General features: G+C 38.1%; 1 protein-coding gene across 6 annotated transcripts in view; it reads left to right on the top strand.

Annotated features, from left to right (window-relative positions):
- Positions 1–16914, top strand: part of LOC576882 (rho guanine nucleotide exchange factor 12) — a 114976-nt gene extending 98062 nt beyond the window's left edge. For all 6 annotated transcript variants that reach the window (XM_030978108.1, XM_030978105.1, XM_030978104.1 and 3 more), the window contains 10 exons: positions 50–304; positions 974–1138; positions 1785–2013; positions 2702–2796; positions 3341–3405; positions 4567–4645; positions 4973–5055; positions 6351–7608; positions 10356–10430; positions 14916–16914. In XM_030978108.1, coding sequence (XP_030833968.1) covers positions 50–304; positions 974–1138; positions 1785–2013; positions 2702–2796; positions 3341–3405; positions 4567–4645; positions 4973–5055; positions 6351–7608; positions 10356–10402 — 2276 coding nt within the window. In that variant the 3' untranslated portion in view covers positions 10403–10430; positions 14916–16914. The remainder of the gene's footprint in view (positions 1–49; positions 305–973; positions 1139–1784; positions 2014–2701; positions 2797–3340; positions 3406–4566; positions 4646–4972; positions 5056–6350; positions 7609–10355; positions 10431–14915) is intronic.

Genomic DNA, 16914 nt, shown 5'->3' with positions numbered 1-16914 from the left:
TAAAACAACAAAAATTACCACCAAAAATAATTTCTCCTTCTTTCCAAAGCCAAAAGTCCTGAGTACGAGCGACTGGGACGTGCCTTGGAGAAGAGCAAGGAGATCCTATCCTACGTCAACCAAGCGGTCAAGGAATGCGAGAACCGTTGGCGTCTTATCGACTACGACACCAGGATGGACAGAACGCCACTGGACAAGTCCAATAACCCTCTCGTCACAGATTACAAGAACATCAACCTGACACAACATAAGATGATCCATGATGGCGTACTGACGTGGAAAGTCAATAGGAATAAAAGTATAGGTACGTAGTAAGTGATTTTTTTAAAAGCACGTCTGCACTAGTTTGGCCATGAGGGATTAGACCTCCCTGCATGGTCACTGACAGGTGGTTATCTCATCAAATCAGCTCTCAATTAATATAAGAAAAAGGCGATCATGGGGGACCCAACAGGTACCACTTAGGCATTGTTTGCTATATAGAAGGCTCAAGTAGCTACAAGTAGTGCAGTCCCACTTTAAAGGTTTCTATGATGTCAGGAATAATGACGGTAATATAAACTTTATCTTTACTTTATCTTTGCACTTGCAGTTACCACAATCCATGAAAATATGTTTGATTTCAAGATCATTTAGATTTTTTAAGGCCATTGATTTTTCCCCTACTCTCTGTAAGAAATACATAAGGGAAGAAAATGTTAGTTTCATAACCATAATAATAATATTAATAGGCATTTCTATAGCGCCGTCTATCTAGAAATTCTATTCCGAGGCGCATTTATTATTACCCTGGCTTTAGCCTAGCTCCATCATTTCAAGGAATGAATTCCTGCCAGGTACCCATTTACCATTTAGTCTGAAAAGTTTTGTCTCTCCCTTTATTTAAGCTAGGAATCCTTCAGGAGTTTTTGCAAGAAGTGGGAGTGCTCACATTTAAATCTTTGCATTGGTTTCTTTCTTTCCTTTCACACAGAGGTCCAAGTGCTATTACTAGAGGAGCTGATTGTTCTGCTATCAAAGCAAGATGATAAGTTGGTATTAAAGCTCCATTCTACGACAAACCAAGCAAGGGAAGAACTGAAGACCCACAGTCCTATTATCAAGCTCAGCACTGTCCTGTGCAGGCCGGTTGCAACAAGTGAGTATCTTTAGATATCTTGTCCTGTCCCTATCTTTTTTGTATCTATCTATCCTTCTATCTATCTATCAATCTATGTATATTTATGTCTATCTATCAATCTACCTGTCTATCTATCTATCTGTCTATCTATCTTTCTGTCTATCTATCTTTCTATCTATCTGTATCTATCTATCTGTCTATCTATCTATCTTTGTATCTATCTATCTTTGTATCTATCTAACTATCTATCTTTCTGTCTATCTATCTTTCTGTCTATCTATCTTTCTGTCTATCTATCTTTCTATCTATCTGTCTATCTATCTATCTTTGTATCTATCTATCTTTGTATCTATCTAACTATCTATCTATCTTTCTGTCTATCTATCTTTGTATCTATCTATCTTTCTGTCTATCTGTCTATTCATATATCAATCTATCTTTCTGTCTACCCATCAATCTATCTATCTACCTGTATAATCTATCTTTCTATCTATCTGTCTATCTGTTTTTCTATATATCTGTCTATCTACCTATTTACCTATGTCCCATAGCTTTGAGTATATTGGGGTGACAATGAAATGGACCATAAGACATAGGTCCTCTCTTCTATCTGTGCCCTGCCTTAACTTGTAATGCAATTTGACCTCTCTATCTCACTTTCCAGATAAGAAAGCCTTCTTCCTTGTCAGTACCTCATCAGCGGCTGGTCCTCAGATCTACGAGCTCTGCACCAATTCGTCTCAGGAGAGACAGTCCTGGATGGATGTCATCCTATCCACGCAGGATGTGGAGCGGAAGCAGGCTAAGGGAGGACGCCGTAACGCCAAGACAGCGGCCAACCCCAGACCTCTACCGCAAGAACTCTTACCTGTCTATGAGGAGAGCTCAAAAGCGTGAGTAATAATAATACTAATTATTCCGCTTTCATATAGTGCTTAATACATCTGTGATGTCTGTAAGCATTTTACAGATATACTATTACCCCAGGTCATTGGATTCAATACTTGCCCACACACACTGTGTGCACAATCTCCACTCCCTGGGGAGCATTCCAGCCAGGCATTACTCGACACTCAAAACTGTTTGACCAACAATGACGGTCGCATCTTAGCGGGTACCCATTTAACACCTCGGTGGAGAGTAGCAAGTGCAGGTTAATATCCATACTGTGGCCTTCTTGAAGACTGGAGACAAATAAGTGATGATATCACTTATTTGTCTCCAGTCTGCAAGCAGGCCACTTCTGCAATTGACAATACGAAGCAGTTACAGCCCTCTTGTAGTCCGCCAATGTATTATGATCTATTGATTTTAATTCATTGATGACTGCATTGTGTTCCAATAGCCAGGTTCCAATAGCCAAAGGGTTAACAAGGAGATGTGATATCAGGGCCCCGTCTTATAAAGAGTTACGACTGATCCAAACCAATCCTAAGTCCTCCAATCAATCGCAAGTTTGCAGTCTTCTATCTCTTATGGACATAGTTGTGATTGATATCATCCGTAAATAAGTTGCGATTGATATCAACTCTTTATAAGACAGGACCCTGATGATATAATGGTTGTCTTTTTGTTTTACAGTGATGAGAAGCCAGAGATCAACGGCCCACCTGAGGTGGTCAACAATGTGGCCCTCGCTCCCCAAGCAGAAGTGGTCAGTCTGACCAACAGCTCAGGTCAGTAGCTCCAAGTTTTTTGATGAAGCATATATTTATACAGTCAAACCTGCTTTAGTGACCACCTGTCTACAAAGACCAAATTTTTGTTTCCCTTAAAAATGGTTTCTCATTGAAACATGTACTAAAGGAACCTATCTACAAAGACCACTTTTTATGTTCCCCTTGGGCAGTTGCTATAGACAGGTTTGACTGTATATGTTTTTATAAAGTCATCTTCTTGGGATTAAAGCTTTCAGTTATGATTATGATAATATTCTAAGGTATTACTTATTTATATCTGGCACTCTTGAAATTCATCACATATGGTGGAATTGCTTGTGAAATCTTGTGATCAGAAGTGTGATACAGCCAAAAAAAGGGGGAGGGGAAGAGGAGGAGGAGGAGGGGGGGGGGGGGGTTGAGATGGGAGGGTGTAGGAGGGGGAGATGTTCAGTCTATGTGTTATTTTGTTGCTCATAACAAGTTGCATTCAATATCACAAAGTCCATTTTGATGTTTAATAGTGCAATATTATAGTTCCGTTTTACTCTTTCCTCAACAGATGCCAAGTCTGAGACAGACTCAACAGAAGATATCAAGGCAGCTTTAGAAAACTCATTAAAACAGGTGAGAAGCTTAAAGCCCCACTGCACTACTTATAGCCACTTGCGCCCTCTATATAGCAAACAATGCCTAATCGGTGACCGTTGATCCCCCATGATCCCCTATTTCTTGTTTTAATTGAGAGCCTATTTGATGAGAAACCACCTGTCAGTGACCTTGCAGGGAGGTCTAATCCCTATTGGCTAAACTAGTGCAGATAGGCTTTAAAAGAGTAGCTTAAAAGGGTAGCTTTAAAAGATAATCCGTCTTTTGACTCTAAGTAAAGTCCCAGATATTAAGTTGTCACATGTACTTTTAAACTGAAAACATAGATGTTACTTGGTACTTGGAGGTGGAGTTTGTTAACAAAAATTACAGTTTTAGTTTATTCTCTTGATAAACATCAAGGTTATACCTGTGCTGCAGCCTGATATACCTGTAAACGATTTGATCATTTTTAATTTTTTGCTAATATACTATGGAAAATGAGATTTTAATTGACAAATACCTTTGCATGACTCATTTCTGTTGTACATTTCATAGTGTTTCTTCCAAGTGACTATTGCCCTCAATGCACCGATTACTATTAATCCACTGTGCAAATACCAGCTACAGTTTGTAATCCCTTGTTTTCCATATGCTCAATATTCCCATTGACAAGCCTTCATCACAGAGCATTTTTTCAAACATACATGTTACCTCTCCACACTGTAGTCTTTGGGAAGTGACATCACTCTCCAACCAGGGGAGTATTTCACAAAAACTCTTAAGTCAAACATATCTCTAAGTTGGACTTTAAAGAATTTGGAAAGCCATTAGCATCATTGAAAATATTTTGTATAAGTTATTTAAAAGACAATAAATTTTGATTCAAAACACTCATATTTTCTTTTATCAAGGAGATTTCATGTTCTTGATGTGGAATTTATAAAAAGTCTGAAATACTTGAATTTCTGCTTTTGAATATAGCTCATTTCAAGGCTACAAAGGGCTCTCCATAATGTTTAAGTCAAACTTAGAGTTAAGTTTGACTTAGGATCTTTGTGAAACACTCCCCTGGTGTAAATGGGAATCCGTTGGAGCGCCATGAGTGCCACGGCATGACAGCTTCGTGCCCTAGATCAAAAGCTACCATTATGATGGTTAAAACTTACCAAACTTTTCCCACTGTTTTCATATGTCCAGGTTCCTGGTGAAGAAGCAACATTTTCAGAGAGACTTCAGAGCTCACTACACATTGTTCATAGAACCATACCAGTACTAGGTAAGTTTTGGAAAATGGGGTAAACATAACTTGTTTAAGGGTCCCCAAACGGTCCTAGACTGATCCCCAACCGATACCGAACATGCCTCCAGCTAATTCTCGCTATCGCCAATACTTCTGAATGCTCGGATGTAGACTTCGACGTAATTTCGATCCACCTCCGGGACTAATATATTTTCGGTCTACGGCACCGTCAAATACAAAAATAATATTAGACCTCTATCTTCCAGTAGATCAGTACCTACATTCTGTTGTGTCTATACTGTATTTTCTCCCCAAAATTAACTTTTTGAATGTGTCTTTCTCATTTTTAAAATTTTCTTATAGATGAAGCAATTGGCGAATCATCAGAGAACACTATCCTATTAAAGGCCTTTAACAGCCTAGCAAAGCAACTCTCAGATCTCAAAGTAAGTATTGACTAGTGGATACCCCTACCAGAGTTGCCAACCATTACGTTTTTCCCAGAATTATTCTGTTTTTCCTCCAAATTACGGTAGTATGTTTTTTCTTCATAAAATGTATTTTTTATAATTTTTATATATAATTTGTTTTTTTTACATACCGCACGTCAGACAACCGCCCTAAAATGTCGATTTGATCACAAATTGAATAGAAAACTGAGGTTAAAACATACTTGAAGAGAAAAATATTCTCCAAAAGAATGAAACGTCGATAATACCAAAATAACAACAAAAAATACATGTACCTACTTGTAAATTAACTATAGTTCCTAATATGGAAAAAAAAACAGCATGAGGAATGGACATATCTGCATTAGAAGTGTGTCCTACGTGGTCGTAAGTTCCTTTTTTTTGCCATCATGGTTCCCTTTTTTTGGTCGCACAAGGTTGGCAGCTTTGCCCTTTATGTTGGTTTTAAGAAACATATTGATAAGAATAAAGATATATTCTGTTCTTGTATAGCCATAGCTCTGGAAACCGTTATCAATGCACAGTGCATTTTAATCTCTTTGTAATACCAGATAAAGGAAAGAACATGTGTATAGTTTGTTTGCAATGTGTTAAGAAAGATATGGAGGATAAATAAAACGAGTCGAGGGTGATCCTGAAGTTTTATCAGTTCTCCTTTGAGGACAAAAAGAGGGTAGATTGCTTGGGAGGTAAACATGCGACTTCTAATTTGTTATACTGCTATCATTTACATGTGTTAGACATAAGGCATTTGCTGGGGTGTAATTGATAGGTCTGAATAGATACATGTACATGTTTATACTTCTCTATACTAGATGTGTAGCCTTTTTCATTTTTTTTTAATCCACCGTACTTATACCCATTAACACTTTAGAACCTTTCTTTGCTTCTTTGCACAGTCCCTCGTTTGGCACACTTGCAATTTTGTGTACAAAAAACAGTTGACAGCAGGATCGTTTTTTGTAGCACAAGAATTTACCCATATCTGGTCTTGATAAGCTCCATGACAACCTTTTTAACACTGGTATAGATTGATCTTGCTCTGGAAACAGTTAACTACTGTCAAAGCATTTGATATATCTGTCCCATAATGAGTAGACTGTGGCACATGGAGATTATTTGTTTGGCATATAAAGAGTTGTAGAAAGTGTTCTTTTGAGATTAGATGTGCACAAATATTACAATTATTTCATTTATGCTTCTGATATAGTTTTCTGCTCGTATCAAATATTTTCCAGTACTCTCCATGTCTTACATTTTCGTTACGACAGGAGCAGCATCATTTGGAACAACTTGAAATGAAGGTGATGAAGGAGGAGAATAATAGTCTTCAGTCTGACTACGACGAGCTGAAAGCAGAACGGAGACAGTTGAAAGGAGAACTGACAGTCGCGAAACATGAACTTGGAAACCTTCAACCCCACCATCTCCAGAACAACCCCGGGTCCGTAGACTCCATCCCTAATACCGTTGACGAGGACCGACTCATGACGGACAAGCAACGCAACCGCCAATCCTACTCCGGAGATTCGAGCGCTACCGAATCAGAGGATTCCAAAACGGTGGAGTCGTCGGAACCCGAGGAATCTACGGTTGTTGTGGATGATGAGAATAAGAGCTCGAACGAGCAGGATTCCGATGTTCCGGTGACTCCAAGCGAACTGATGCAACCGGAGATCTTCCAAACGGACACTCAGGTAGTGAAACCGGTAGTGAACGAACAGCTCCTGGAGTTGCAGTCGGCCGCTGGATTACCCAGCGAAAGAACTGAGGATGAGTCAGGGGTGTGTGTTCAGGAGGCCTTAGTCGCTGAGGATATCGCTAATGGACTAGAAGAACTGAAGATCAGTGAATCGAGCCAAGATTATGAGAATGGGAACGAGAAGTTGGATGTGGAGGTTCAGGAGAAAGTTGAAGACACGGAAGAGCTGGATGTGATGAGAGATCAAGCAAATTCTGAAGTGCAAAAATCAAACTCTGCAGTAGACGTTAACAGTAATCCTAACCTAAGTACTGATTCAGTCAGCCTGGATGATACGATAAGTGTAGAAGGCGAGACTGACACTGAAAAAGCTCCTGTAACCGTTCATCCCAACACTATGGATATGTCATTAGATGATGCTAACCTTACAACTCAAGAACCTGATGTATCCGCTGAACCTCCAACCCTTGAGGATGACGGGTTACAATCTTCCACCAAAGAGGAGTCAGACTCCCAGCCATGCCTGATTGAAGTCGTTGACAAGGATATCCCCAACGCCGAAGACATCATATCAAGCGTAGAGGAGAAGACGGAGGAGAGCGTTGAACTCGCTCCGGAGGAGAAGTCGTTGACCACCAAATCGGACGTGATCCCGACGACGGACTTGACCGTCTCGGAGCAGACGCAACTGGACAGCCAGGAGGGTGGCAGTAGACCTGCGAGTCTCATATTGGACGACTCTGCATCCTCAGATGTCCTCATCAACGCATCAATGGAGGAGATGGAAGAGACTGATGCAGGGAGACCCGGAGACAGGAATTCACAAGGTATGTACAGCTATTGTTCTGGGGAACTTCTTTGAATCTTGCATGTTTAGATGGCTATTAACTGTGGCTCGTGGGTTCATGTTTCCAATCGTTATCTTTGTATATGTCTTCTGAGCAGATAATCTCTTCAGCATGTCCATGGGGTAGCTTGATATTTTAGATATTGGTTTTGAATTTGCAAATTTCCCATTTTTCCCATCATGAACTAGAGATGGTTAGATAGGACCTGATTCTGAAACATCAGAGAAAACCTGAGGGTTCAACAAAACTACAAAGTTTAGCGGTATCCTTAGTGTAAATGAGATTATATCAGTGAGCTGTATTCTTTAAAGTTTTAAAAAAACTTGATCAGAATGCATTTCTTCCCTTTTGAAAATGCTTGTCATATGTGGGGGTGTGTAATTGGGTTTTTACAGACGTGTATCAATCAGATATGATTATTTACGTCTGGGGACTGACTTTTAACGTCACCATCCGAAAAACGTGACTCAGTTTCAAACCTGCGTCGTTGGCTGAATCACCTTGCTTGTCATAACAAAATGAAACTCTGCGCCATTTGCACTGTGACAGACAATTTGAGGGAAAGCAATTGAGAAACATGAAATGCGGTGAAGGCTTTCTCCCCACGAACAGCGAGTTTGGACACCACTCTCCTAATCAGCGAGCCTGTATATTTACAACACTTTTCAGATGGTGCCTCTAACGAGAAGAATTGTAGGTTGTCCTAAATGATGCCGTGAGTTATTGATTCATCCAAATTGATCAACTTTTTCTTCTGGGTTTCTAAAAAGGTTTCTAAAAGGATTCTAGTTGGCAAAGGTGCTATTAAAGGTGGCAGAGGAATGATACTTTTATCTAGACATACCCCTGAACAATGGGACCCTCCTTTCACACTTACCCTTTCTTCAAGTATGTATCTTGGAAACTAAACTTATCCACGTCCACAAAGCAAGAAGGCTCTATTGTAGGGCCATTGACGGTAAGAAAGGTTGTTGGTGTGACCTGTAGAATTATGATTTACAACATGACAATGAAAAAAGAGCAGAGGGCTCATGGTATCTCTTTAAAGTTGCAAATACATTTCATCAAACTCGCACCAAAGTAAAGGCTCGTACCGATATGACCCAGCAATATTGTTTACTTTTTTTAGTGACGACATAAAGTGTAAACACGCTTCATATTTCTGTATCCTATAACACATAGCTCAGTGGATACATGCAAGCCCTTCGTTGCACTTTTTGCCATTCATTTATATTACACATGAAAAAACGGAGGTGACATTTTTGCGGTTGTTTACCTCGCCATATCTGAACAAACCTTAAGATGCCACGTTTTGTAATAGTAGGCAATGTACCATAAATAAAACTTGCTCCCATCTGACAATTTGATATCAATATTATGTCTGTTGGAGCCACAGCCCAAAAGGGCCTTATCATTGTGTTAAACTCCATTTGTTATCGCCCTCTGGCTCAACACAGGTGATTTAAAACTTCCATGTTGCTCATCTCTTTGTAAGGATATATGTTAAGAAATTGGAAGAAGATATGCTTCAATAATTGTTGCAAAGATGTAGCACAAGAATTTGCACAAATTCACTGAGAACTCATGTTAGAGAGAATGATGTAGAGATAAAGAGAAAAAGAAAGAAAAGAAAAATCACGAAATACATCTATCTTGTAATACCATGCGTATGTACATTTACCTACACATGTATATCTGTTGTACAGCACAAGGAGCAAAATAGTGGATGTTTGAATGAGGAACATTATATTTCAAGAATATCTTTTCCTATGTAACTGGCTTATTAATGTTTTAAAGCCATACTGTACAAGAAGCATTACTGGAAAATCCCCTTTAACACCATCTCAGGACAGCTGTAGCAGTATGGTCCCTTAACTCTCTGCTTCCGTAGCTGCGCTGTTTTGTCACACATTTAGTCCTCTGAGAATTCACGCACTGTTGGCAAGTTGACCATGAGATGGCGCTGTGCAATAAACGATATGCTAGGGCAGAAAGTTCATCAGTTCAGTATCACTTTAATGCTACTGTGCATGCTGCTTTTTCACTTTTAAAAGGTATCATAAGATAAGGATTCTCACCAGCTAATAATCAATGTCTAAATCTCATCGCTCTTGACATGAGGGCACAGCACAAGATTTTAATATGGACAAATAGTTCACAAGTTTATACAAACAGATCATTTTAAAAAAAACTTTAAAAAACCGCATGCAGCAAAATTAAACATTGCCCAAAAGGGAGACAAATAATTATTGTGTCTGTTTTGCAAGCAGTAAAATCTGAATGAGAATTGAGTACTTTTTTCATTTTTCAAAGATGTTTTTTATTGCAATCTTTGAAACATCAGAAAAGTTAATCATTCACATACATGAAGTACAGTTTTCTCATGAAACAGTGACTGCAATACTCTGCTTTCCTAGAGGTATAGATGCATTGCCAATGTAATCTTCCAAAGGAGACATATCATTGAATTGAAATATTGCTGTAAATGACCAAATGCCACTCAGAGAATGAATACAGACTAAATAACCTAATCAAAATTAATCAATGTTATTCCGGGGGATACATCTTTTAGCTTAAAAAAGGTTTCAAAATTATAACTATTGTCATACTAGGTGTGAGATGCTTGCTTGCTTTATGTACTGGATGCCATTTCTTTTATTCAGTCATATTTTTTTATCCATTTTTGTCTTTTTTCCCCATCTTCAAACTCCCTTCTTCTTTCTCAGGTGGCCTGCTTGCCCGTGCTAAACGCGTATTCCAGGAATGGGTCTAACCATCACTTGCTAATGCCATGTAATGCAGTATGTCAATTCTCCCATTTGGTTGCTTGTAATTTCTGCAGTTCTGTTTTGTATTCTTCTATTAAACCTTGTCACATTTCCTCTTTTGCTCGTTCCTCACTCCTTTCATGTTTTGTGAACATGGGATAAAAGGGTGATTCGACATTTGATCCGGCGACAAGTGCTCTGTGCTTTATTTCGTCACAGGTTTAGGGTTAGGGTTGCAATTAAGTTTTACATTAGAGTTATGGTTAGGTCAGGGTTAGGGTTGCAATTGAGTTTTAGGTTAGGGTTAGAGTTGCAATTGAGTTTAAGGGTTAGGGTTAGAGTTGCAATTGAGTTTTAGGTTAGGTTTAGAGTTGCAATTGAGTTTAAGGGTTAGGGTTAGAGTTGCAATTGAGTTTGAGGTTAGGGTTAGAGTTGCAATTGATTTTTAGGTTAGGTTTAGAGTTGCAATTGAGTTTTAGGTTAGGGTTAGAGTTGCAATGGAGTTTTAGGTTAGGTTTAGAGTTGCAATTGAGTTTTAGGTTAGGGTTAGAGTTGCAATTGAGTTTTAGGTTAGGGTTAGAGTTGCAATTGAGTTTTAGGTTAGGGTTAGAGTTGCAATTGAGTTTTAGGTTAGGGTTAGAGTTGCAATTGAGTTTTAGGTTAGGGTTAGACTTGCAATTGAGTTTTAGGTTAGGGTTAGAGTTGCAATTGAGTTTTAGGTTTATAGGGTTAGGTATGTTTTTTTTGTACATGGCTGATGCTAATAATTCAATTGGTGTAAGAAATTGAAGCAGAGCAGTTGTCAGAGGAGAAGGTGTTGTTACAATTTTTTAAATAAATGTTTCAGGGAAATGGTATTGAGATGTGGTGTTTTTGCGGTCTCTTAACACTAACGCTCCCCATCCTAATTTTTCTGTTGAATTTTCTTTCTATTTGCTTTTTTGGGTTTTATCAGTTTTATCAGGGCTAAGTGATAATACATTTGATGTCAATTGATGAAATAAAAAAATTAAAAATTAAAAAAACATTAAAGCAACAGCTGAATTTTTAAAACAGGGAGAAAAAAAACCTGTTCTTTATTACATTAACATATTCATGAAACAAAATGATCATTAAAAGTATGAAATCATCACACATTTACATTTACATTTGCATATATCTGAAACTATAATAGCCATTTCAAAACATGCAAAATTTAGTCCAACATTCATATCATCAATTATGCTTCATGCAGAGTGACATGCTCCCATAGAGTTGCTTTATATTTCCACAAATCATGCACATTGTAACATTGCACATACACTGTATATATATATCTGTGAAGTGCACACATTTATGAGTCCTAATGCAATGCCCATACAAGAAAACTCATGCAGGAGGCTAGGAAATGCTGCATTTATACATGCAGAAGCATGAGTCTAAAATAAAAGTATCTGAAATCATGGTAGTAATATTTTTGAATTGAAATAGTTGATTAGAAAAGTAGTGAGACTGGTAATGGTATATTATTCCAAAAGACTTTAAAAAAAAAAAGAATTAAAACACTTTTATTTTAAGGGCTACTTTCAAATGGAATTGTCATTATCGAATTGGTATTGCACCTGACATACCATTGGTAGAAATTCATGAACAGTAGAGGGAAATTATCGCAAGAAGCAAGGTTGTGGGGTAAGGGGAGGGGTGGAAATTGGGGATAGTGTATGTGGGCAGCAGCTCCTCTTGATGTATACCCAATGTAAGTTAGAGTTTGTTATGGGGGGGGGGGGGGGAGTGGGAAGCCATATAACTTTAAGGCAGTGGTTTCTGCTGTCACGTCATTTTTTGTGCTGAATGTGCCTCTATCAAACTTCTGAATGAGAACTTTTGGTAATAGAAGTAGAAGTTGAAATCGGTTGCGGCACTATTGCATTTCAAAATCAGAACTTAGGCAAAAGTAGTATTTCATATACTCTAAATTGGAATGGAGCACTACCTAATCCTTAAGAACTTGGGTTATATTTTATTAGTAGAAGTAGTAGTACTAATACTCAATATTTTTAATTCCTTCTCTAATGCATAATTTTTAAACTCAAATGTAATAAACACATTATGCATGTTCTACTCAAATTGTTTATGCGGTTTCCAGTATCTTCTCTCACGAGCTTCTTATTCCGTGCCTATGCTATTTTCCCAATATATGTGCTCTCACTTTTCATATTCATAATAAACTTGCTACTGCTATCCTTACTAACTTTCCAACTGCTATCCTTACTAACTTTCCGACTTGCAGGAAATGTTTTGTGTTGCATTGGATGAAATGCAGATCCATGTCCCAACAACAACTTTTTGATTCTTCTTTTTCCATTTTGGAGTTAATTTTGTATCCACTGGTGTACTGGTATTGGACGAGTAAGAGGCAGATTACATCGGTGTAATGTAGAGCGAATCCCAATGTTATTTAAGTAGATTGTGCATGATGGAGGAGTGTGAGTTCTGGTAAAGGTGTTAATAAGTTGTCAGCTTTCTTACGTTTCTCTCAGGAAGGGTATGTCCCTTCATATCCGAAATAGGAAGAGAAATAGCTCAAATGTTTGGACCAAACATTCATGCGACACTTGTCTGTAGTCCCATATACCCATTTTGTTGTGTTTAATGCATGTGTTTTTCAGTGAGATAGTCAATATCGTATCCTATGATTCCAAAACCCTACCAGAACTAAACTTCATCTTGAATGGTGTGCGGACGCCTCTCTTTCCTCCATTGGGGTTTTTACCCTCTGCCCCTTGGCTCGGCAATCATTGACACATTTGGTTGCCATGCTTGGCAAAGAAGTATTACTGGTTTTATTAAATTTAATGCCCATAGTCATTTTAGTTGACTTGAGTCACCCTGAATAAGTTTTTTAAACAAATTACAAAATAGCTTGTGTGTGTCTCTCTCATTTCCCATTTCCAGTGTATATTTATAACACAGTTATTTCACACACTTGCCTTTTAACCACTATCAGGCAATCACAGTAAGACATTTGTATGACTATCATTATCCATTTTGGCAATATGCACTTGTCAGTCACATTTACAAACCCACAGCACATCTTGATACAGATGGGTGCCTCGGACACATGGGCACCCAAAGCTGAAGTCTGTGGACCCCCAAATTTTTTCAAATTTTAAGATTGGGCTCATGGAAATGGACTTTGTATAGTTTGGTCTTGACCCCTTCCAAAAGTGCTAGTGTGGAATCAAATACAATTTTTGGCTTGCTAAATTCAGGCAACCAAACATTCAATTTCTAGTAATCCTGTTGTCCGCTTTGTGTAACCACTGATTTCGAGCCTTGCATTAACATGTGAAATAAACAATTTTCTCCTATATACACCTACCATGAACATTTAAAAGAAGACCAGCCTGTGACATTTTATGAGCCAAAATTAAGTGTCTCCTTTTGGGAGCCATAGATTGTAACTTCTAGTTGAATTCTTTAGATTTGTTCTTCTTATTTTGTTTGGTTTTGGTGTCAAAGTGTCATGCAAAGTATTGGGTTCTTATTAATCTTAGCTATTTAACTCTTTTTCTTCTTCACTTTCAGTACATGTACAGGTCACCTTCTGATATATATTTCAAACTATTTGTCAATTCTAAAATTGTATACCGTATTCTTGTATTTTCATCACTTCTTGTTTATGTTGGTATTGAGAAACATTCAATGTTGATTTCATCATTTATCAACTCTCTTCTGCATTCTGCATTCTGCATTAGATTTAGATTTTCAAGTACATATCTGTTTTTCTATATCCATTTATATTAATGCATGCAGTTTCAATTTCTATGTGGTCAATGAAGGACTTCTTGAACACAGATAATATTTTATAACTTTTTTTGAAAGCCTTTTGATTTATATCAAGGCTGCATGATCAGTCCAGAAATTGAGAACATACTTTTGACTTCCCTGTTTCTACCTTGAAGTCAAGTAAAAAAAAAAAAAATAATGGTCCATAACCTACTAATTAAGTTAAACCTGACCCTTGGTCTAAAATCGTGTTCAAGAAAAATAGACCTTTGACCTCAAAGTAGCTTCCTTCGTTTTAACCAGATTTTAAACCAAGACTACAACCAACCCCAAAATGGGCCATGTTGATTTTATTTACATCTTCTAATTTCTTGACATTATTAGTCGTCATTAACAATTATACAATTATAAAAAAGTCACCCAACCTCTAGCACGATTCTCATGCGTAAGAGTGGGATATTTCAGTGAAGTTTAAAAAACAAGGCAAAAGATAAGCCATTGAGAAAAAAAAAGAAGACAATATCCCCAAGATGATAAAGGAGATCAAAAGCTATAGCAAGAAAGAGTCCAGTTTGCATGATTTCAATTTGATTAGACAAGTAATTGAAAATTTATTTATTTGCTCTTGTACCAGAGAGCTTTTATGAGCCCCTATCAAACAGATTCCCTTTTTGTCTTGTATATCCATTGACTCGTCATACTAATTCCTTCTCCTCCTCCTCCTTTTCTTCCTTCTATCCATCTCTACAGATAAAAGACCCTCCATCATTGAGACGGAAGCAGAGATGGTATGAGAGAGTTCCAACGTACCAGCCCGAGCCTAGGATGACACGCAAGAGCCTGGATTGATAAATAGAAAGGACTTCATTTTAGAAGATGAGGGATGGCATGAGTGAGATCTATAATGCCATCCCCAGCCATGGATGATTGATATGCAAGGGCCTTGACTGATTAACCTGCATAGAAGGGACATCATTTTGCATTTATTGGGAGAGAGTAGGAAATGCACAGGCCCATCCGTAGAGGACACCAGCTCTAGTCTAGGATGACACGCAGGGGTCCGACTGATAAACCTGAGTAGAAAGGACATAATTTTGCATCTTTGGGAGAGAGTAGGAAACAATGCCCTTCATGGACAGGTCCGTCCTTAAAACACACCAACTCCAGTCTAGGATGACACGCAGGGGTCTGACTGATAAACCTGAGTAGACAGGACATCATTTTGGAAGAGTAGGAAACGATGCCCTTCATGGACAGGTCCATCCTTAGAACACACCAACTCCAGTCTAGGATGACACGCAGGGGTCCGACTGATAAACCTGAGTAGAAAGGACATCATTTTGGAAGAGTAGGAAGCTATGCCCTTCATGGACAGGTCCATCCTTAGAACACACCACCTCCAGTCTAGGATGACACGCAGGGGTCTGACTGATAAACCTGAGTAGAAAGGACATCATTTTGGAAGAGTAGGAAGCTATGCCCTTCATGGACAGGTCTTTGACAACGTAGCTCAACCTGCACCTTCAATGACCCAGTCACACTTCCACGTCTTGGCCATTTGAGGGAATGATAATATTTGGTTCTTGTCTGTTGTTCGGTTTGACGGCGGCCACGTTGGTGTAGCTTGGTTTTTCGTTCTAAGTGCACTTGTGGATGGATCTTAGAGTGACATCCAAGGATTGTATTGACCGTGATGCACTACGCAAGAGAATCGGAGACTGTGGTCTCTCAAGTGTTCTTCTGTGACATACATGGAGGTTGGCTTGATGGAAATTGCATTACTAAAACAGTATTTCAAGGGGTTACATTGAGGAAAACTATGTTAGACAGGAATGTGTTGATTTCTAAAAAGACCTTAATAGTGTTAAACTGTATGAGGCCCACTGAACGGGAACATGTCTTATGCATATCCTCTGTTGCTCCTGTATCAAATTTTAAAAATATCTCACATCTACTAGTTTTCTGTAAAAGTTTTTTTCGATACAGCCATCTTCCATATCCCCAAACCCAGAAATAAGGCCTATCTTGTCTCCATCATATTGAAAAGAAAAAAAAGTTCTAACATAAAGTGTCAGTCAAATCTTGGCAATTAAATCTAATTTTCTGCTGAAGTATAATATCAAAGAAGCGGCAAGAAGATTTTGTTACCGAGTTGAACACCCCACTGAAAATGGTTTTGATGTTGCCCTCTCTATGACCCCTTTGTTTTACAGCAGGTTAAAGGGCGGCGTTTCCTGCTCATTTTTTAGTTTATGATGTATTATTATTGACATTTTTAGTGCATATATTGGAATTGGCAGTTCCATGGAGTAAGAATATGTGAGTGTAAATGTAATTCTAAATCTCTTATTTATATATAATTATATATATATATAGCTTTACACATACAATAAGGATGAAAATATATTTCATTTATCGGGATAAAGCTTTAGTTTCATGTAATGTCTCTAGAGTTATAATTATTTTCATCGTTTTATGCATTGCCATAGACACAAGAGAAAGAAAGGAAAATAATAAGGAAACAGATTATCGTTACTATACTCGGAAAAGGATTTAGTGTACATACATTGTATATTTGTTCTTATTTTTTAATGTATTCCAGTCTGTTACGACTCTGCTTTATTTTGCAGGCACCGCTGGCATTTTATCCACATCAATTCCTGATCAAATTGATTCATATAGTCATTGATTTGCTTTCTCAAGTACAGAAAGTAATCTGTTTCTTTGCCTTCTGTATTTAAGATTGACA

Source organism: Strongylocentrotus purpuratus, unplaced genomic scaffold (assembly GCF_000002235.5).
Source record: "Strongylocentrotus purpuratus isolate Spur 01 unplaced genomic scaffold, Spur_5.0 spur5_scaffold_1, whole genome shotgun sequence".
In the NCBI taxonomy this organism is placed as follows: Eukaryota; Metazoa; Echinodermata; class Echinoidea; order Camarodonta; family Strongylocentrotidae; genus Strongylocentrotus; species Strongylocentrotus purpuratus.
This window is presented reverse-complemented; position numbering and strand designations above follow the sequence as displayed.